This window comes from Dendrobates tinctorius, unplaced genomic scaffold (assembly GCF_039654945.1).
Source record: "Dendrobates tinctorius isolate UK_male_01 unplaced genomic scaffold, ASM3965494v1 ptg000014l, whole genome shotgun sequence".
Classification (NCBI taxonomy): domain Eukaryota; kingdom Metazoa; phylum Chordata; class Amphibia; order Anura; family Dendrobatidae; genus Dendrobates; species Dendrobates tinctorius.
This window is the reverse complement of record NW_027361682.1, coordinates 30,478,277-30,500,939: the sequence shown is the minus strand read 5'-3', so window position 1 is coordinate 30,500,939 and position 22,663 is coordinate 30,478,277. Positions and strand designations below refer to the sequence as shown.

At 43.3% G+C, this 22,663-nt stretch overlaps 1 protein-coding gene across 1 annotated transcript; it reads right to left on the bottom strand.

Annotated features, from left to right (window-relative positions):
- Window positions 1-1,683: 1,683 nt before the first annotated feature.
- On the bottom strand, window positions 1,684-18,480 carry GPRC5C (G protein-coupled receptor class C group 5 member C). The gene is made up of 5 exons (XM_073560447.1): window positions 18,202-18,480; window positions 9,138-10,167; window positions 6,841-6,935; window positions 6,131-6,262; window positions 1,684-4,686 (listed from the first exon to the last, which is right to left on the bottom strand). Exons 2-5 carry the CDS (start codon window positions 10,162-10,164, stop codon window positions 4,657-4,659), a joined length of 1,284 nt encoding a protein of 427 aa, XP_073416548.1. The 5' UTR covers window positions 10,165-10,167; window positions 18,202-18,480; the 3' UTR covers window positions 1,684-4,656.
- Window positions 18,481-22,663: the final 4,183 nt, after the last annotated feature.

Here is a 22,663-nt window from a genome sequence, read left to right as displayed (position 1 = left end):
ATAATAGAAGTTTACAGAATAGCAAATTCTGTGGCTTATGTCTAACAATAATGTATTCCCTCTGTTGTCCAATATTGCACAAGGGCTATAAACTCCCCATATTGAATAATCTTAGGTCACAGTTATTACCTATTGTGTTGTGCAAGTGCCATAAAGTTCTAGGAGGAATAGATTTACAGAAGGTTGGAGTCCACAATGGCTATACATTACGTTGACACAAGATACTGTATTGTGTCTCTTGAAGAAAACCTGTCACTTGCCATAAATACGTATTTTTTACGTGGTGTAAATGCCGCTGTTCTCCTGAATCCGGTATGGGTTTTTTTTTCCTGTCCTCTCCACTACTATGATATGACTCTCTTTTTTTTTTTTTTATTTAAACCTAGCCTTTAAAACCAAATGGGTGTGGTCAACTTCTCTGGGAGTGTCTTGAGAGCCACACCCTCTTGTCTAACAAAAATAGATTTATTTAAAAGGTATAGAGGACCATATCTCAGGAACGGAGACGCGTGGGAACAAAAGAAAAACCATCGCTGGATTCAGTAGAACAGCAGCATTTCCACCAGGTAAAAGAAAACTACATATTTATAGTAAGTGACAGTGAAATGTTTTAAAAGGCCATTTTATGTTCTTTTCTTAGGGAGAAATACCATTTTTGAAATATTATTACAGTCCCAAAGCCTGAAGCTGAATAAGCGAGATGCCCTGATGACAATCTGTTATCAATGTTCACACATATTCAAGTCAGTTAGGTTGTAGATATTGACAGAGATAACTTCCAGAGATTTGCACCGTGCCCCCTAACCTACCAAGTGCCTTCTATAGTACTGGCAGAGGGACCTTTAAGGCCTAAGGGCCAATGTGGCTGCTCCCAGCTCTGCACCCCTTACAACCATAATTGCAGCTGTCCCAAAACATTGAGAAGAGGAGACCTCTCAAAGGAGATGGCATATCTCCTGGGGAGTTGCATAAATATATTGTGCATGACATGGGACCACTCACAAAAGTGGGCATTATAGGGTGGACCAGGGCATTCCTGGCAGGGGTTGATGTTCCCGGAATGGGAATTGAGACAGGACTTAAATTATCCCCAGAAATGTTTTTTCAAACTTGCATTCAGGCGCAAGAAAAATGGCATAGATAGGTAAGGCCTAAATAAAGGGGCCTGGCTATTGCATGGCTTCCACCCCGGTAGGCTGTTGGATGGCCTCCACCCCGGTAGGCTGTTGGATGGCCTCCACCCCGGTAGGCTGTTGGATGGCCTCCACCCCGGTAGACCATCATTCAAAGTTGGCGAACATACTCATCACAACACCTCTGGATTATTTTTACTAAGATTTACAACCCAATATTTGGGACATTTAAGACCGGTGCCAAGGACCATCTAGAGCTCCACACCAGATGCCCACTTTGGGTGTGGTTTTGTTCAGCCCCAAACCCCTTTTATGGGCCCATCTCAGCAAAATAGGGACTATTAGAAAGTATGCAGGTACGCTCCACCAACATGACATGACGTTTTCAGAACCTCTCAGTGGTGCAATCTTAGGCTTTAGGGCCAGTAACATTAGCATAGAAAAACAATATTAAAAACACAATTTCACTGTATAATAAGGGTACAGAATGGTATAATGAAACCCCCACAATAACAAACATCTAAAAAAAAAATTAAATTCAACCACAAAATATTTTTAGTTAAATTTATTCACAAATAATTATAATATAACAAAAAATTAATTTAAATATTCACTTTTTTTAATTAAATGGAAACATAACCTCAGCTATGAAGCCACAAGAAGTCAAGAGGTTTTTTTTCTTGGGTGATTTTAGTATAACATTATTGAAGGAAACGCGATGACTGAAGATCACGTGATTGCCCCCACAGCGAAAACACTCACACCAACATCCATTCACTTTCATACACAAAAATAAAGTGTAAAAATAACACTCTCTATACAGAACGTCAGGTAAGTAAAATATACATAAAAAGATTTTTTTTTTTTACTTTTTTCCCCCGTATCTACTCCAGAAATACGCAGTGAAATAAACGGACTTTCACTTGTTTCCAAGGCACCGGTATATATTCAGTAGCAGTACGGCAGCAGACATTATTGCCACAGGGCTGAGAAGAGTACTAGGCCTCATGAACCAAAAGATCCGAAGAGGAAAAAGTCTTCTTGTTGTCCATAGCAACCAATCAACGACCGCCATTTTCCAGTGCAGTTTAGAAAACGAAAATTAATTCTGGCTGCTATGAGCAACAAGACCTCTAGCAATCCTGATACATGGGGCCTGTTGAAATGGTGGTCACCAACCTGAGGCTCTATAGCTGTTGCGAGGCTACAACTCTCAGCAGAGGCTTAATAATGGGGTGACCAGCGCAGGCTTCTATCTATTGGGTCCTCTTTATCTCTGGGCGGCGCCACACAAATGGTATGAAGCCGACCAGCGGCAGCCAGACGTGAAGACCACCTAGGAGTGAGAAGCAGTAAGGGTGTGTGGACATTGTGGGGACAACCTACTGTGTGAGGGGCTGTGGGAGCATCATACTGTGTGTAGGGTGGTGGTGGCATCATACTGTGTGTAGGGTTGTGGGGGCATCATACTATTTTGGGACAGCATGCTATATGGGAGTGCCTGTGGGGATTCATGAAAGAGGTACCATACTGAATGGAAACAATAATGGACCTCGATAGGAGAATATTTCTGTGTGGATCTACATAAAGGAATTTGTATGTATAGTATGTGTCCCTATTTCATATCTTTCAAATTTGGGAAGTAAGGAACAACTAATATATGTATGTTTTTCTCTACCGATATGTAATAAAATGTATTTTATACAAATTATTATTTTTTGCATTTTTTTATGGGGAATTTTCATATTTTGTTTTGCAGACCATAAAAGATCTCTGGGTGGAACATTTTATTTCTTTTATTGTTGATGGTTTCCCACTAACTGGGGCATCCATAGGAGCCGCAATTACAGGGATAAACAGCCCTCTACTATGTCAGGTGTCACTGGGAGCGCGGATCTGGGTCTGCTAGGATCATGCGACCATCAGGTCCTACAGATGCATCAGAAATGTCAATGCTTCTGTTCGCTACATAGCGCTTGCTGCTAGAAATGTACCAGGGGACAGAACGTGCTCCCGCTAGATTGCATGAGCTATAACCTTGTAACATAAAGCACCATAAATTTACAGCACTTGGTCATTATGTAGTTAATTTCGGGGCCTGGTCTGGGTTCTGGATTCCTTTTGAGGGCATTGTCTGCACATTGTATTCCTAGAAGCATTTGTGACAACCCTGTAATTCTCTGGGCACATTGGTGGCGGCTCTGTTAATTTCTAGAGGCACATGTGGCAGCATCCTATATCTCTGTGGGCACATATGGTGGCACACTATCTCTGTGGGCACACATGGCGGCACCCGATATCTCTATGGGCACATATGGCGGCACCCTATATCTCTGTGGACACATGTGGCGGCACCCTATATCTCTGTGGACACACGTGGCGGCACACTGTATCTCTGTGGGCACACATGGCGGCACCCTATATCTCTATGGGCACACATGGCGGCACCCTATATCTCTATGGGCACATATGGCGGCATCCTATATCTCTGTGGACACATGTGGCGGCACACTATATTTCTGTGGACACATGTGGCGGCACACTATCTCTGTGGGCACACGTGGCGGCACCCTATATCTCTATGGGCACATATGGCGGCACCCTATATCTCTATGGGCACATATGGCGGCACCCTATATCTCTTTGGGCACATATGGCGGCACCCTATATCTCTATGGGCACATATGGCGGCATCCTATATCTCTATGGGCACATATGGCGGCATCCTATATCTCTGTGGACACATGTGGCGGCACCCTATTTCTCTGTGGACACATGTGGCAGCATCCTATATCTCTATGGGCACATATGGCGGCACCCTATATCTCTATGGGCACATATGGGCGGCACCCTATATCTCTATGGGCACATATGGCGGCACCCTATATCTCTATGGGCACATGGGGTGGCACCCTATATTCTCTATGGGCACATATAGCGGCACCCTATATCTCTGGGTACACATGTGGAGGCACCCTATATCTCTGGGTGCACACGAAGCAGCACCTGATATCTCTGGGTGCACATTTGGTAGCAAGGTATGTCTCTTGAGCACAGAAGTATGATGATCCTCAACTGGCAGACCATGCTGGGAATTGTAGTTTTACAACAACCGGAGAGCCACAAGATGGAGAGCACTGGATTATACTATCTTAGAGTACCTGTAGAAGCAGCCATTTTGCCAGCGTGAGAACTGAGTCTATCAATACACTCGGAGAAGGGTGACATAATTGTGACCTGAGCACAAAATGGCCGCCTCCATGATGAAACCTTCCGTAGGACTGTGCAAACAAAGCATTGAACTGCACGTGGTTGTGTTAGGTAACACCACGTTCACCTGTGATTGATGAGTTTGACCTTTCAATGACCTTTAACCCCCTTTCCCCTACATTAATTTCCAATATGATGCTTTCCACCCATGAGGGCGTCAGTGTTGTGACAAGTCTCCTCTTTAGTCACTATACTGGATGGTACATGAAGGCGGGGAGGGGATTCCAGCTCTAGAGGCTGCAGAAATTGGACTTCACCACTGACTGTAGGGGGAAGAATTTGCCTATAATAGAAGTTAAAAAAATTACAATCAGTCTTAAGTGAGAATCGCAAGACATTTTAACCCCCCCTTCTACTTGAGAATGTCCAAACATTATAGCGACTTCCCTAAAGTGCAAATGCCTATCAAGTTCACACAGTGACCCCAACAGCAGAATAGAGAGTGCAGCTCTGGAGTATAATACAGGAGGTAACTCAGGATCAGTACAGGATCAGTAATGTAATGTATGTACACAGTGACTGCACCAGCAGAATAGTGAGTGCAGCTCTGGGGTATAATACAGGATGTAACTCAGGAGCAGTACAGGATAAGTAATGTATGTACACAGTGACTGCACCAGCAGAATAGTGAGTGCAGCTCTGGTGTATAATACAGGATGTAACTCAGGATCAGTACAGGATAAGTAATGTATGTACACAGTGACTGCTCCAGCAGAATAGTGAGTGCAGCTCTAGAGTATAATACAGGATGTAACTCAGGATCAGTAATGTAATGTATGTACACAGTGACTGCACCAGCAGAATAGTGAGTGCAGCTCTGGAGTGTAATACTGGATATAACTCAGGATCAGTAATGTAATGTATGTACACAGTGATGGTACCAGCAGAATAGTGAGTGCAGCTCTGGAGTATAATACAGGAGGTAACTCAGGATCAGTACAGGATCAGTAATGTAATGTATGTACACAGTGACTGCACCAGCAGAATAGTGAGTGCAGCTCTGGAGTGTAATACTGGATATAACTCAGGATCAGTAATTTAATGTATGTACACAGTGACTGCACCAGCAGAATAGTGAGTGCAGCTCTGGAGTATAATACAGGATGTAACTCAGGATCAGTACAGGATTAGTAATGTAATGTATGTACACAGTGACTGCACCAGCAGAATAGTGAGTGCAGCTCTGGAGTATAATACAGGATGTAACTCAGGATCAGTACAGGATAAGTAATGTAATGTATGTACACAGTGACTGCACCAGCAGAATAGTGAGTGCAGCTCTGGAGTATAATACAGGATGTAACTCAGGATCAGTACAGGATAAGTAATGTAATGTATGTACACAGTGACTGCACCAGCAGAATAGTGAGTGCAGCTCTGGAGTATAATACAGGAGGTAACTCAGGATCAGTACAGGATAAGTAATGTATGTACACAGTGACTGCACCAGCAGAATAGTGAGTGCAGCTCTGGAGTGTAATACAGGAGGTAACTCAGGATCAGTACAGGATAAGTAATGTATGTACACAGTGACTGCACCAGCAGAATAGTGAGTGCAGCTCTGGGGTGTAATACAGGAGGTAACTCAGGATCAGTAATGTATGTACACAGTGACTGCACCAGCAGAGTAGTGAGTGCAGCTCTGGAGTATAACACAGGATGTAACTTAGGATTGTTAGGACATAAGTATTGTATGTTTGTAGAAAGTCACTGGAATGGGTAGTTACCTGTCCATTATTTGCCGTGTGCCGATTCTGTGCTGCGTATGCGTCTTCGGCCCTCAGTGTGGAGTTTCCGCTGGCAGCAGGATGAGTGTTGGCGGTAGCTCTGGGAATGATTACATCATATGGAAGTTCTGTCTGTGGCAGAAAGAAAGAAGTAAAGCACAAGTCATGTGATGGAGGCTTATCAGTTAATTACCTGAAAAATGGAAATTAAATGGCGCCAAAAGATAGGGAGCCAATGCACATCCTGTTCCCTATTATCCTACTCGGCTTGTAATATTTGCCAGGTTCAGATATATTTGGGCTGAATATTGATATTCTAATATGAACTTTGGGAAATACTTTCAGCTGTAAAAAAAGCAGGAGCCATTTCAAGAATTTCTTACTATGCTACTCTTTTTTTAAGGTGGTAATTTCGCCCTTTAAATGATGCATAGAAACAAAGCACTACGTGCATGGAGAGGTCTGCAGTGGGCAGGGTATACGTGATGAAGGCAGCAAACACAACCGCTGCTTATATACCACTTTCTTGGAAACTAGCCAACACGAAGTCCGGAACGACTCGGGTTACAGCGCCTTTAATTGCGTCGTATGACTTTAAGAATCAGTGTCTGTTTTGGATGAGTACCCGGGATACTATGAATAGCTCCAGTGTGGCTGCTATCTGGGTGAAGGAGCTCCTGGGCAGCCGCAGGCTCGCACTTGGCACTTACCATATTTTTATTCATTAGTGCCATCTCCGTGGGCTGGTATACGCTGCTCCTGATCTGTCCATTGTACCCGCTGTATGGCGACACGGGCCGCTTGGCTGGCAACAGAAAAACACATATAGGAGTTCAGACTTGATAAAAATACTGAGCATATTCCAGTTATATACAAGGACGTGTAAAGAAAAATGTACGATTTTCTACATCTGCTGTTCTACTTGTGCCCCTATGACAACACTTCCTGTTTCTGTACTGTTGCAGTTCTGCATTTTCATGACAGCAGTGAAGATTGAATCAGGATGCAGCCTTCTATTTTTGTAGTACTGGTGAACTAAAGGGAAAAAAAAAATCTGCTTGACAAGAGGGGACTGCATCCCTCCGACAACATTGAGATACCAGGACGCTAGGGAAATTAAATTTGGTTTTTTACAGATTTTAATAATGTATTGTTTTACTAGTGCTCTAAAATGTAGAATTCTTATTCCTGGTCCAAGTTATGTGAAAACTTCTGTCTTTGTATCCCGACTACAATAATTCTTGTTTGCAGTTTAGTGTTGTCATAGGGACACTATACAGGTAAAAAAAACAAAAAACGGATGGAACGAATCTGACTGGTAGGTAAGAAGGGCAGGGATAATCAATATATTTCTAAAATTGCCCTAGATTTCTGGCAGTTTTGTGTTATAAGTGTTGTCATAGGGATGCAAGAACAAAAATGTATTAAAAATAATATTTTGGACATGGCTCCTGTTAGAGGCCGGTGCCAGGTGTATAGCACAGTTGGCAACCACCATATACGGTATGGTCTCAGCTCACTCCACATAAAAGCACCTGATGTTTCCGTCACATGTTAGTTTGTCCTAACTTTGAACAGGATGAATGGTAACTTGTTGATCTCTGGGGGTCTTACAACTGAAGCCCCAAGCGATCTTGAGAATGGGACTCTGAAGTGCTCTCTCTGAATGGAGTGATGAATACTCAAGTGAGCCACCACTCCATTCATTGTGTATGTGACTGCAGGAGATAGCTAATCAATGCACTTGGCTATCTCCAGGAGTTTCTATGACTATTAATGGAGGCCATAGCTCCATTGAAACAGATCCTTGAAAGTCACCTTGTTGAAACAGATGGGGGGTCCCAGCAGTACTTTTGCACATACAGGATGACTGTACACAGTTCCAATCATTTTACAAACTAGATTAAAGCAGTGGCTTCTGCAGAGAGTAGTTATGACCCCATTGGTCCCTACAGTGGTGGAGGTTCCTTAGGTCCACAAGGTGGTAGAAAAATTTTAGGACCAGAATCCGTGGAGATCCTTTAGATCCAACACGGTGGTAGAGGCACTTCAAATGGTTGTCCGGTGGAAATAGTTACAAAGTTACAACAACATGTCTGAAGGATAGATGATAACTTACTGATTGGCGGTGGGGGGAGGGGAGGTTGACCACTGGCACGTATATGAACATCTGCTCCATTCATTCTCGACAGGGCTAACGAAAAAAGCCATTCACAGTGTTTGGTAGCCCCACAGGGAATAAATAGAGTGGTGGTCGTAGATTCGCACTGCCACTCCTTTCTAATGGAGATAAAAGTTGCCCGCTCTGCGGATCATTATGGGTCCCAGCAGTCTGGCCCCCCGCATTAAACATGTTATCACCCACCCTGTGGATAGATAACTTGATTTCACCAGATAACACATTTAAGGTCCATGAGGCGAAGAAGATCCTTTAGATCTACAAAGTGGTAAAGGTCCTTTAGGTCCATAAGATGGTGGAGGCCATTTTCAACCATAGGGTGGTGGAAGTACTTAAGTTCCACTAGTTGAATAATTTGGTAAAGGTCCTTTAGGCCCACAAGAAAGTGGAGGACTTTTAGGCTTGCATGCTGGAGGAGGTCATTTAGGCCGAGATCACACATGCAAGAAACTCGGATGAGTCTCGCATCTTAATACCCGGCACTGCCGCCGGCACTCAGGAGCGGAGCGTGTGGCTGCATGTATTGCTATGCCGAGTGCCGGCGGCAGTGCCGGGTATTAAGATGCGAGACTCGTCCGAGTTTCTCGCATGGGTGATCCCGGCCAGGCTCATTATGTGGTGGAGGCCGTTTTTTTTCCTCCCATTCCCTCTGGGCGCCCAGTAAAAAATGTTATGGGAAGTAAGTGGGACATAGGAGAAGATAGGGAGAACCCTTTAGGCTCCCTCATAGATCTAGGAGGAGTGGGGGAACTAAGTCTTCTTCACCCCACATGACCACTGAGGTGTGCATGAAATCTATACTATGGGAAATCAACCATTGGTACTTACCAGACTGTGGCTCATCCATAGAGAATGCTTTATTTTCCACATACATGCTCTGGGAAGTTTGCTCCTTTAGGATAGTTTCGTAACCAACCCCTCTTGAGGGGTAAAGCTCTTCTTCAAAGGTCTGCTCTAGACTTGGCTTGGTCAACTGCGAGATCTCAGGGATGATATAGAGAAACACAAAGGCCCACGCGTTTGATACCAAAGCAATGGCCAAGGTTGGGTCATCCCAATATGCCGGTTTTCCGACATGAATATTTCCGTAGACGAACATAACAATCCACACAATCCAAATGCAAGCAGATAGGAAAAGCGTGAGTATAATGAAGACAGCGTGCTTCTTCCAGTGACCATATCGTCCACACAAGGCTGGCCAAGCGGTTGCAAATCCAGCAACAATGAGGAACATGACATATATCAATGCCATGACAAAGTCCTGGTTTTCAAAGGCGCAAGGTTCTCCTGCAGTACTGCTGGTCCGTACGATGGTGATAATCAGCCACTCCGTGTTGATAATCACCTCTACCAGTGACAGGGCAACAGCTATGCCAAAAATCCACCAACCATTTGGCCCAGTGTTTTTCCTGACCAAGTAGTTGAGATTTCCTGCATGGACCCACAAGCAGGAGAAGCAGATAGCAAAGAAGAGACCAAAGAGGAACCTTCGAGATGCACACGTGGAAAAGTCTTTCTTAACCACCATGTCGAACACAAGACAAAAAAGTCCAATTGTGCCTAGAAGGAAAAACACTTGAGTTCCTACCATGCTCTTCTTCCTCTTGTCCTGAATGAATGGGGTGCTAGCTATCAAGACAACGGTAAGGATGAAGGAAGACACAATGCCCGCACTTGTGATGGCTTGCAGAACAATACCCCATGCTACCGACAGGTCACATAAGTTATAGTAGAGAAAGTTCAATCCTTCACCACAACCCGTAGGTACGGTTGTTTGAGCCTTGGCCACATTAAAGAAGAAGGACAAAAGCCATGTAGATGTCAAGATGGTCCGGAGACTGCAGAGGAAGTCCATTTTCTAAAAAGAAACAAAAGGTTAAAAGAAATAAATCTCAAAACACCATCTATACATATTTGGTTAGAAAATGTTCTAAAAGCAGTGCCACAACTGACTACAGGTTGTGACTGGTATTGCAGTTTAATACTATCTATTTCAATGTAGAAGAAGTGCAATACTAGATAGAACTTGTAGTCAGATGTGGCGCTGTTTTTTTGGAATAAAGCAGTCATATCTTTTCAATTATTGACAACCCATTTGATTATTTAGACTGGAGTTTCACCTTCAAAGACTATTTCTAGGAAATTTCAAAAATAGCGATTTTGAAATAGGATGGTGTAATCAGGACCACTCCCTCTATCTAATGAGAACCTGACGGTATATGGGTCATGCCCTGGTTGTGGGGACTCCAAGGGGTACTTTCTGTATTGCCCGCCCCCGATCCTTCCAGAAATACTCACTTTGGGGCACAATAGCAAAAGCTACTACTAACATCTATAATATTTTATGGGGTGACTGATTGCATCACTAACACCTGTAGACCCTAGTACATCTTAGAGCAGAATGCTGGGCATAGTAGTCCCCCATGAGACAGCAATCACAAAATTCAGTGGAGCTGACAGTAACAGATGACTTATGTTTCCATCAAGATAGCAAACTGTTCACACAGCATCCACCATATCACAAGCTGATGATTGCAAACATATTGTTCCCCATCTGGCAGTCACGCTTCGCTCATGTAAAAGAAAGTAACCCTTTACGTCCTTAGAGCTTTTCAATGGTTTTCTTCAGGGCAAGACAAGACTTATCTGTGGCTGAGGAATCCTGTAACACATGACTGCACATTACTGAGGTTGGTCAACAAATCTGTAACTAAGGCCATACACAATAACCAGCAAGTTAGTAAAGAACTACACATACACAAAGCGTGGACATCAATGGGTTAAATTTAGCCAACAACTCCTGCAGAATGGAGACCAGGTGCTTTGCCTGATAAGGACATTTTTAAAGAGATTTGTTTAAAGTGAACAATTCCTTTAAGTCGTGCTAGTAATATAGGTGAGGCAGTGACACGCATAGTGGATAGTTTGTTTAGTACTTGAATTTTCCACCTAATTTCCACCCTTTAGATTGGGTAGTTTAAAGGCCCAAAGTCCGTGGTAAATAAATGAGCACCCAAAATTCATTTAGGGATGGGAAACCCACATATTAAGGAGGGTGATGTTTCGCCATTAAGTTCTTTGCACTCCTGCAACCTAACAAAATCTATAAGTCTGAGTGCTGGGGGATTCTTTAGCATCAGGCTATAGAGTTTTCTGCCTCGAAGAGTTGGAGAAATAGTCATCCTGGAGGTCAACGAAGGCCTTCCAAAGTTCATCATCATTGCACATTTAAGCCCCACATGGGACCGACCAGGAAATGGCCACTGTATTTTGGGATGGGTTTATAGAAACTATACCCTCTTTCGAGCTTTGGATTTGCTGGGACCATTTCCAAAACTTTTGGGACAGCCCCAGCAATTGTGGGAGTAGTGGCAAATATGGAGTTCCAAAGGACAAACCCAGAATTTTGAGCGCTGGTGGATACACTGAGGTAGTTGCCAGAGCACTGACTGGTCAAACCAAAATTCAGCAAGTAGCAGCCACTTGTTTCTGACTCGCCGGCGCTCCTTCCTCTTCTTCCCTGGTACTGAATTCCATCTACATTTGGAGTATTTTCTCAGTAGAGCTTCCCTTTTGGCCTCCTATAGAATCATCAATACAATAATTATGGGAATTTTGTGGAGAATTGCTGAGTGTTTTCCTGCATGTTTCAGGAAGCGGCAATAGGGGTCATGTAATGCAAGCGGCCGTCTGCGGAATGTGCACGGAAGCTCCACTCTGGAGAAAGGGAAGAGAGAAGACGTAACAGCTTCCCGAAATAAAGGAGCATGGGAAATTCAAGGCACTGTCACCTCCCAACAAATTCTGTGCGAGGAACTGTGAGCGATACACAAACTTTATTCTGTGCCAGCTATAAACACACTCCACGATGACATCACATACCACCCACAAATATGGGTGGTCACTATTGTGTTTGGGCATCTGCCGATCTAGCTTTGAGCTTATAGGCCTCATTTATTACATCATTCAATTCATTTGCTACTAATTACAGACTAATTTTGTTTTTTTGTGGCATTCCCCTTTAAGCTCCGCCCCAATTTTCTTTTTTTTTTTTTTTTTTTTTTTTTAAGCTATTTAAAAACACCCAATCATTTTGTTATACAATTTTGTTACATTACGAATAGAAGGAAAACACAAAAAAATATTAGCACAAATCAGCCAGATGCCTCCTGGCAGAGTATGACATGAGGGCAATATTTAAAGGAAAAGTGTCCCTGGAGAACCCGTTATGCATTAGACGTTCAGGTAGCTAGGCAAGTGTCTAATGATCAGGCATTTGTCAAAGTCGTGTTTACTGCAACCTGTTACCTAGCAGGCAGATTTTATCACAGGTGATACTTTTAGATTATCACAACTCCACCCATCTTCTATTTGCACCTGCCTCGATTATCTCATGCCCTACGGAATTGTGCTGCTCCTGGCATAGCTGCCATTCTGGCCTTGCCCTGCGATCTAACCATGCATGCAAATATTCAGAAGGAGATAAAACAGTATGTAATAAAGTTTTATTTCCTTTTTAAATCTACATACAGTGTATGGTTTTATAGGACCTGTCACTTGTCATAAAAATGTAAATTTTGTACATAGTGTAAACGCCGCTGTTCTCCTGAATCCGGCGATGTTTTTCTTTTGTCCCTGCTTCACTCAGGTCCTGAGATATGAACTCCTCTAATCTGTTTTTTTTTTTTTTTTTTTTTTTTATAGCCAAGTGGGTATGGTGATCAACTCTTTATGGGCGTCGCCTTGAGGACCACACCCAGTTGGCTTCAACTACCCCCTAGATCTACATACAGGGAAGAAAGGGTCATATCTCAGGAATGCAGAGGAGTAAGAACAAACCAAAAACATCACCGGATTCAGGAGATCAGCGGCAGTTATGACAGGTTAAAAAAAACATTTATGGCAAGTGACAGGTTCTCCTTAAAGGGGAAATGCAGCCTTAAGAAGAGGAAGGGAAACTACAGTCTTGGCCATAGACGCTAATTTTTCATTCATGTATTCCAAACTATGCCACAGTGTCAGTGGACACTTCTTCGCCAACATCCAAACTACAGTAAGGTTCATCAGATTCATTTTTTACAAAGAGACCATGGATTAAACCTTTGTGATCATTGAATTTGTCCTGATGGGGTATGAGATTGACATTGGCAAATGGAACGTGCACTATGGACACAGTGGTTGGGCTCTAGCGCTTGTACCCAGTAGATACCAGCTACAATCTCACCAGTCACATCAAGAACTGGTTTTAGCTAGCACTTAGTGGTGGCCTATTGCTTACTGCTAGTCTTGGCCCAGAGACTCAGCCAATACATACATGTGTGTCATCCGGTTCTGAGATTACTGTGAGGCTGCACTACTGAGACATGTTGCCTCCTGGCTTCAGACATTTGCAGCGTGGTTATAGGAGACTGGATGCATCCAAATCCATGTCTACATCCATGCTCACCCATATTTGATAACAATTCTAACACCCAGCTTTTGTGAATATCAATATATTAAAACCAGGTTAGATGTAGACATTGATGGGTATGGTGATGGTGACTCCATGGAGAAGTCTAGAAAACTGGATGAAAAGACATTAAAAAAAGAAAAAGTTGTAATGATAAATTATGATTTCCACATAAGCATTCCCAGATACATATCGGTGCTGAGATATAGGCATGTTTGATGCGCTATTCATAAAAGATGTAGATATTGATGTGGTTGGTGACTCAATGAGTCTAGAAATTGGGATAACATCTTCTAAAAAAGTTGTAATGGCAGCTAATATGGTTGCCACCAAGGCATTCTCGGAAACATATCAATGCTCATTCATGTTAAGTGAACTATTCAAGACAGGTTAGATATTGATAGAGTAGGTGACTATGAGAAATCTAGAGACCTGGGGTAACAACCTTGGCAAGAGTTATAACGGGAGCCATTCTAATGGCCAGCCAAGCTTTTCAAGAGTATAAACGTTTGTGGCTTTATTCAAGTCTGGCACGATGGAAATATTGATGGAGTTGGTGAATACTTGAGAAGTGTAGAATTTCGTGGTGACAACCATTACATGAGTTTCATTTACAGCTGTACTTATTGTCTTCCAGCTTTCCTAGAAACAGATCAATATTCCCACTTCTACACAAACGCGGCAATATTCAGGCCATGAAGGGTGTAGATATTGACGGTAATGGGGAATCTTTAAGACGTCAAAGAAAAAAAAAAATGTTAACCTTCGTAAAAGTTGTATAGGCTGCTATACTGATTGCCACCCAACACTATTCAAGACATGGAGGATGGAGATATTGATGCAGATGGTGAATCCTTGAGAAGTCTCGATAATTGGGGAACCACCACGACAAGAGCCGTATAGTAACTACTAATTTGCAACCAGATTTCACACAAACAGATCAATGTTTTACACCTAAAAAAAAATGTATAAAGACAGGGAGGATGGAGATATTGATGGAGATGGTGATTCCTAGTCTAGAAAAATCAGCGTAAATACCACTACAAATGGCTGCTCTATGGAAAAGCACCAAACTTTCCTAAAATTCAAGCCAGATAGGATGTAAACAGTGACCTTTAACAGGAAGCCATAAAAGATGAGCGGCTCAGCTGGAGCAACCGGCCATAACTGAGGAGCTTCCATGCGGTGGGAAAAGCAAACAGGTTTAATTTGCTGACAGCCAGTAATTAGTATTGGTGCAAGCCATAGAAACCAGGAAGGATGTGATGGTAAAAGTCCCTGGTGCCATTGTTTATCTATGTAATTAGTGCACAAAGGAAGATTTACATACAATTGTGAGACGAGACTGCTCTGGTCATCATCTTTTAGCCATATTAAATCCCCCAGGGTCCAATTTACACCAATTAGTGGCCTCTTATTGTATTCCACACCCCCTGCAATGAAGGGAAGAGTGCCCAGATACATCAGATCATCTGGGGGAATCAAGACTGGATCCAACAACATCAAACGCCATGAGGCTTCCGACATCTTAGGGTCTCCACCACACTCCTCAAGATGTGTCGCAGCAGCCACAAGTATCCGATACGGGGGAAAAAAAAACAAAAAAAAACGAGAATACAGATTTACGGGTATCAGGGTGTGCGCACACGCTGCGCAATGCTCTGCCGATTTGTCCGTGCGGATTTAGTAAAATCCGCAGGTAAAGCCGCAGGTCAGAAGATGTGGTTCATCATCTCTACAATGGAGCAGATGGCAAACCACAGCGGAATCCGCAGAAAGAATTGACATGTCATTTCTTTCTACGGATTGAAAACCGTGGAAAAATCCGCACCGTCTGCACTGCGGTTTTCGTTTTCCATAGGTTATAATGGTACTGTACACCGCAGCAGAAACTGTTGCGGTTCCGCAGGGCCAAAACCGCTGCGGATCCGCAGCAGAATCCGCAGAGTGTGCACACAGCCTCAGACTACACAGAGAGGTTTTGTTTTTGTAGTCTGTAACCATGGAAACACATAGGTCTACACAGGAGCTGTAGCACAAAAACGGCAATTGATTTTTAAGTGTGTTTTTTTTTTGTTTGGAAATCATAGGAACAATAGAAATAACGTCGGGACAGATGCAAAAATAATGTTCTTTTAATCCGCCATCTGAGTGTGAAGCTGCACTGATGACATTTTATTTTTAGGATTGAAAAAAACTTTCTGATATTCATCCAGAATGTTTGATAGACAGGCAAGGTCTCACAGCGCGGGATAACACCCAATGATGAAGTCACCCAAGCACAAACCAACTTGCATATGTACAGCTGGTGCCCTGGGCCGCGCACAGGTCGATGGGGCGGGGGACTATTGACTATAAACAACATGACCAAAAACATAACCAAGGATCAGGTGAATTTAGAGGTTACTGGGAGTTTTTTTTTTTTTTACACTAGAAAGTCAAATATGGATAATAACAACGTTTTTCTTCCAGAATGTAAATATAATCTAAAAAAAAAAAAGTGACCACATTTGGTATCGCTGCGTGTGCCACTGTCCAAACTAATGAAATACCATTGTATTTATTCCATACAGTGGGTGTCGTGACCGACTAAAGACACTACATGGCGGAATCCCTGGTGTATGGCCACTTCACCTCCCAAAAAGAGTTCAGTATGGACTCCGTAACAGTGATGATAACAACTACAGCAAAAAAATAAAAAAAGTTGTAGGTCTTGCAAGATGAGTAGAAAAACAAAAATCGAAAGTAAAGTGGGTCCCACTGGCGGCTTGGTCCCCCCAGGGCCCGCACAGACCAGGAGCCGGCCCTGATCCTAATACACATGTATCAGTGGGCGCCCGGCCTCCTCCTAGGTGTACGTCCTCTGCCTTATTCTTGCTCCACATTCGGGCTAAATACTTATTCCACCTCTGTGGAAAATTCTCCCCCGGTAGCGGACCTCGCTTGCTTGTATAGGGGTCTGCTGGGAATATGGGATGTGCACCAAACACTATAGCTCTGTGCTTCCCAAGACATTATTTTTACATACTAAACCTACCTACTTAACCCCTTCCCAGCCACACATCCAACTATACTGCCTTCTTATCCCCATTTATGAATATATTGCCTGCTTAACCCCTTCCCCTCCACACATCCGACTATAATGCCTGTTTATCCCCATATATGAATATACTGCCTGCTTAACCCCTTCCCGCCACACAATACTGCCTGCCTAAATGATTCCCTCTAAGGGTGAGTGCACATGCTGCGGTTTCACCTGCGGATTTTTCAGCACGGATTTGCAGGTAAAGTGACCTGTGGTTTTCCAGCAGCTTTGCCAGTGGTTTTCCCCTGCGGATTGACACCTGGACAATGGATTCCGCAGAAAGAATTGACACGCTGCGGAAAAAAACGCAGCATGTGCACTGCGGATTTGAAATCCCATTGGCTAACATTGTACTGTACACTGCCTGCGGAACTACAGGGCCAAATCCTCTGCGGCTCCGCAGCAGTATCTGCAACGTGTGCACATACCCTAAGTGCCCCTCTGCCGCCCCCTTTACCCTCTTTTCTACAAACACTGTTGTTTTAATCTCTTTTATTCATTACTGAAAATAATACATTTTTTTTAATCCCTGTCACCCCTAAAATAAAAAACCATTCAACTCAGTGAGTCAAATACAATGTTTAGGGTAAAGGGGCAAAAGAAAAAAAAAAAAAGAAAAAAAGAGTAATAGAATAAAAACCATTCTGCACCCTTCTAATCCACCATCACTCTCGCATCATGTGCAGGATCTCTGCTGGCTGTCAGTGAATGGGAACTTTCTTGTTTACGTCCGGAGATTTGTATATAGAAAAGAGGACTGCGGAGGCCGAAGACACTATAAGGGGACGGTTTTCCAACAATTTTCTAACACGCGGTCAGCAAGCAGAGGTTTTGAAAGAAACGACCAATTGTATAAAGCAGCAGAATTTCTTATTATAGATCCAGCTCCCTCTAAGTCCGCGTTCACACATCGCAGGAGGGGGAGGTTTTTCTTTTTTGCAGCAATTGAGGCAAAAAACAAAAAAACAAAACAATTTTTAAAATGATTCCTGCCATTGTTAAAGGTGAAGCCCATGTCCTCCATTACTTTGGGGGAGACAGGCAAAAAGAATTAGCCCTTTCCTGAACAATTACAAATGCGATCCAAACACAACCCCTTCCTTTCCAATGCATACCCCGTAATGCATGCTTTTGCTGCATGTGGGCAAAACCAGGTATGATTAACCTATTGCTTCCCGCTGGATGAGACTTGCATTATAGGTATGTATAGTCATTGCTTTTGCAATAATGCTTGCCTAGCCTATTCTTCATAATGGTCCAGCAAGCAGAGTTACAATGCACCACAGGCAAAAAAAAAAATATTCATTTCACTCAGTAATCCATAGGAGAAGGGTAATGATGGCAGACATTGCTCTTACCTGTCACTTTTGGGGGTAGATCTCCTGCAGGTGTGGAGCACAGCACAAGGAGGACTTTCTTCCAGACTCAGGGGGGAGCAGAGCAGTCCTCTGCTGGACACACACAGGGCTTCTGCTGCCTGCAGCTGCAAGACTGCTGTCTAATCTGCCAGTTCCTCTCACTTCAATCTCCACTCCTCCTTCTCCTGAGGTTGCACAAGCTCCCTGACATCACAGTGACATCATGATGACTCCCCTCAGGACCTTCCAGGTACACAGCCACTCCTTCCTCCCTGCCATTATCCCCATATAGTGGAAGGCAGCACACACCCATGACAAGTTTCAGAAGGTTTTAACCCTTTGTTCTAACTTTTCTTCTATAAAGGTTGAAAAGATAGTATTTTCTTAGCTGTTTTCTTATTAGAACATTTTAAGAATTTTGGGGGCTTAGATACTCTGAATAAGTATTTTAATATGAAAACATTGTACATTATGGGCAACTCTTTTAAATACTTTTAAGACATAGAAGTAGGCTATATCATGACTTATGGCCAACCTCCAGGACCCCACTAACTCCCAAGAGCTAGTAGTAAGCACTACTGACTGTGGCCCCTCTGTTCTAGGGATACATGGGGGACCAGATTTGCAATATATTACTAGGATGTCAACCTACACTGGTATCAACTGGTATCAACTTTTTCCCCCATGACAAACATGCAAGGCATGCCAACTACTGAAGATACTCCAATTCTCCAGAAAGAATCACAAGACTCCACTTCTCAGCAGAGGGCTCATGACTCTATTTTAGGGATAGGTGAGTGTCCTAGACGGTCTGTAGTCTCTTTCTACTGATGGGTTGGGGTCCTATCAGACAAGACACCACATGGTCCATGACCCCATTCTAATCACAGCTGGTATTCCCAGCTGTCGGGACACCAGATGGTCTGCAACCCTTTTCTAGCGATGGATTGGAGTCCCAGCAGTCAGGACATCACATGATCCATGACCTCAGTCTAGTCAGACGTGGAGATCCCACCAATCGGGACACTAGATAATCTGCAGTACCTCTCTAGTGATTGGTTGGGGTCCCCGCAGTCAGGACATTAGATGGTTCATGTCCCCATTCTAGCCAGTGATGGAGGTACCAGCTGTCAGGACAACAGAGGATCTGTGCTACCTTCCTGGGGATAGTTGGGAGTCCAAGAAGTTAAGACACTAGAGGGTATGTAGCCCATTTTTTTGGCATAGCTGGGGGTCCCAGCAGTTGAGACGCTAGAGGATCCATTACAATTACTTAATTGTTCCAGATGTCAGGCCACCAGATGGTCCGGTCCATGACCCCATTCTAGTCAGAGCTAGGCATAATAATAAATAATAATTCTATTTCTATAGCACCGACATATTCCGCAGCACTTTACATTTTAGAGGGGACTTATGTAAGGGGATTGGTAAATATGTTTGCTATAATTTTGGTACTGCTACACTACTCGGTGTATTACCAGTGTTTGCTTTACTGGTACTGCTACACAGTTATCTGTATTACCATTTCTGCTAATTGTATTATGTATAATATGTTTTATACTGTTTTTATATTGTTAAATATGGAATTAACATTGTTGGATAGGGTAAGTGCAATGCACACATTGGCCACTAGATGGGGGCAGTTTAGTGCACGTAGTACCTAGCTAGTGTGTAGTACAGTAGTACAGTACAGGGTTAATTTCGTATGAGGGTCTGCTGCTTGGTAACTCAGAGGATAGTTTCTAGAATAGTTCAGGGGGCCAGTGGCAACTCATTACTTGGGCACAAACCTTTAGGACCGGGGCGGAACGGCCAAGGGAACCCACGGAAGCAGTGAGTGCAGACAGTGACAAAGCGGGGCCAGCACAGTGGACAGAACGTCGGAACAGGTCGCTCTCTCAGAGGCTACTGACTACAGGTATTAATGATCTTGTGTCTGGGGCGAAACAGACCAAGGGATGCATATCCGTAGTGGAGCTGTATAGAGAAAATGTTGAGAAACCATCAGGGACGGTTCGACCAGGGTCCACGCTGAGTAGCTGTGAAGAAACGCAGGGAAAGTGAAGAAGCCTTGCAATGCAAAAACTTTTGTTATTGCTGTGGAAACTTTGGAAGTGCTGTGTAACAAGTCAAGTAAAGATGTTCTTGTTAAAGTTGTGAAAGACTGTGTCTCAGTTAATTGTGAATTACCCAGGAACGGTCTCCTCTGCATAGGGATGACGCAGAAGGAGCTGGACCAGGAGACCCAGGTATGCTGAAGAATGCATGTGAATTTTCTGTGATTGAAGGCCAGGACACCAGAGCCTCGGTGTCTTCGGCTACGACCGGTCCTGGCCGAACCTTACACTTGTACAGACAGACATTTCAGCATAACAATAAACACATAGATCAGCAGATACCAAGAGGAATGAGGGCCCTTCTCGCAAGTTTACAATTTATGAGGAAAAAGAGGAGACACAAAAGGTGGATGGTAACAGTTGCTCTCATTGTTGAGACCAGCTATAGTGTAAGAATCAGGTGTTCATGTACTGCTGCATGAACCGGTTATCAGCCTAAGTGTATAACAATACAGACACAGAGTGCTATTAAAAGTATAAAGTGTGATCTCTCGCTTAGAGGAGCTGTCTAGCTGGGAAATTTATAATCATAGAGCTTACGTGTTGACTTGGGCCCCTTGGAATACGTATTTAGAAGACAATCCTCTTTAAGGGCATTTTAGAGTTTCTTAAGTTTAACTGAATCAGATGGCTTCTGCTCTGGGGCTCCTAGCCTCACTGCCCCAAACTAGATAGCCCAAATTTAATGTAGTGCGATGTGTTATTTTCCGAAGTGCACCCATTCAATGATTGTGCTCATGTTGTCAACCACATGATGTTAATGTTAATGTTGTTGATACTGTATATGAGTATGTACCCTTTTTCCCCTTCCCTTTCTTTTTCCCTTTTCTCCCCTACCTATTTTTCCCTCATTTTTTCCTTCCTTCTCGCCCTAAACCAACCATTACTTAACATTTCGCCAACTGTACCTGAGAACTGGTGTTGTGTTTAATGGTGATGTTTAAAATTCCAAAATAAAGAATTTACAAAAAAAAAAAAGTATAAAGCGTGTGAGAACATGATGCTAGGAACCTGGTTATGGTAAAATATTTTGAATGGGCAGCACAGGGATAGTTAGGTTAATGCGTTGAGATGGTAGGCCAGCCTGAAGAAATGCGTTTCCTAGGGCACACTTAAAACTGTGGGGATTGGGGATTAATCGTATTAACCTGGATAGTGCATTCCAAAGAATTGGTGCAGCACGTGAAAAGTCTTGAAGACGGGAGTGGGAGTCATACCAACAGTTGTGATACCAGAAGGTCTTTAGCACCTTTCTAACGATAGGTTGGGATAACAGCAGTAAGAACAACATATTTGTGGTGCCTCTCTAAGGATAGGTGGGAGTCCCTGCAGTCAAGACCACAGAAGAATCATGTCCCTATTCTAGACCTAGATTAAGGTTTCAGATGTTTGTGCATCTGGATCAGTCACCTCATTCTAGTGATAGGTGTGGGGTTCTAGCAGTTGGCCAAAAGAGGATCTGTTGCCTTATTCCAGAGATAGGTGAGGGTCCCAGCAGACAGTGCATCAGAAACTCTATGGTCCTATTTTAGGAATAGATGGGGGTCCTGCAGTCCAGACACCAGAGGGTTCCTTGACTCATTTTAGCAATAAACTGGGGTTTCAGCAGTTGCGACAGTAGACCGTGGCTTCATTCTAAAGAAGGTAGGGGGTCCCTACAGTCAGATCACACACCACTGGATCAGTGGCCTTAATCTAGGGATAGGTGGGGACCCCAGCTGTTGGGATTACAGAGGACTCATATCCTCATTATATGCATTCTTTTACTTCTTTGGACAAAGCTAAATTCCGGACTTGAGGGTGCGGTGACAACCTGTCCAAGGAATTGTGAAGGTTGTGTACCTTTTTCATGGAGGCAGGCTGAGGTAATACAATACATAGTAAGTAAATAGCGAGAAGGTCCAGGAACCAAATTTTCCATTGCAAATTTTTTTTTTATGACAACTTCTATGATAAGACACATAATACGGGGTTAATCACGGATGCTGAGGCAAAGCAGTGGAAGCCAGACTTTGCATTTGGTGTTGTTGTTATAATAGCACCTGTTCATGATTTGGTTATAATGTTTATTGTACCGAATCTGACCTCATAGATCTGATATAATTATATACATAGGGATATATAACGAGGAAGCGCTGATCATACAGAGATCATCGCGCCACATAACCACTGCCCACTGTCCTTTCTGGAAGAGAGTGGTGGTCACTCTGCAACCAATACATTAGGGAATGTTGCTGGCACTGAGGACCCAATTCATCATTGTGTTTCTCCATTTTTCTACGGTAATTTGCTCCCTTTAATGGCTTTAGTACTTGTGCCCTATTCTCTGTTTTGCGTCACTCTAC

Excerpts from the sequence above, each read along its gene's own strand:
- GPRC5C (XM_073560447.1), bottom strand. The coding sequence starts at position 10,164 with ATGGACTTCCTCTGCAGTCTCCGGACCATCTTGACATCTACATGGCTT. Across the intron at positions 6,936-9,137 it reads TATGGATGAGCCACAGTCTG|CCAAGCGGCCCGTGTCGCCA; the intron begins GTAAGTACCAAT and ends TTCTGTTGCCAG. Across the intron at positions 6,263-6,840 it reads CACTAATGAATAAAAATATG|ACAGAACTTCCATATGATGT; the intron begins GTAAGTGCCAAG and ends TTTCTGCCACAG.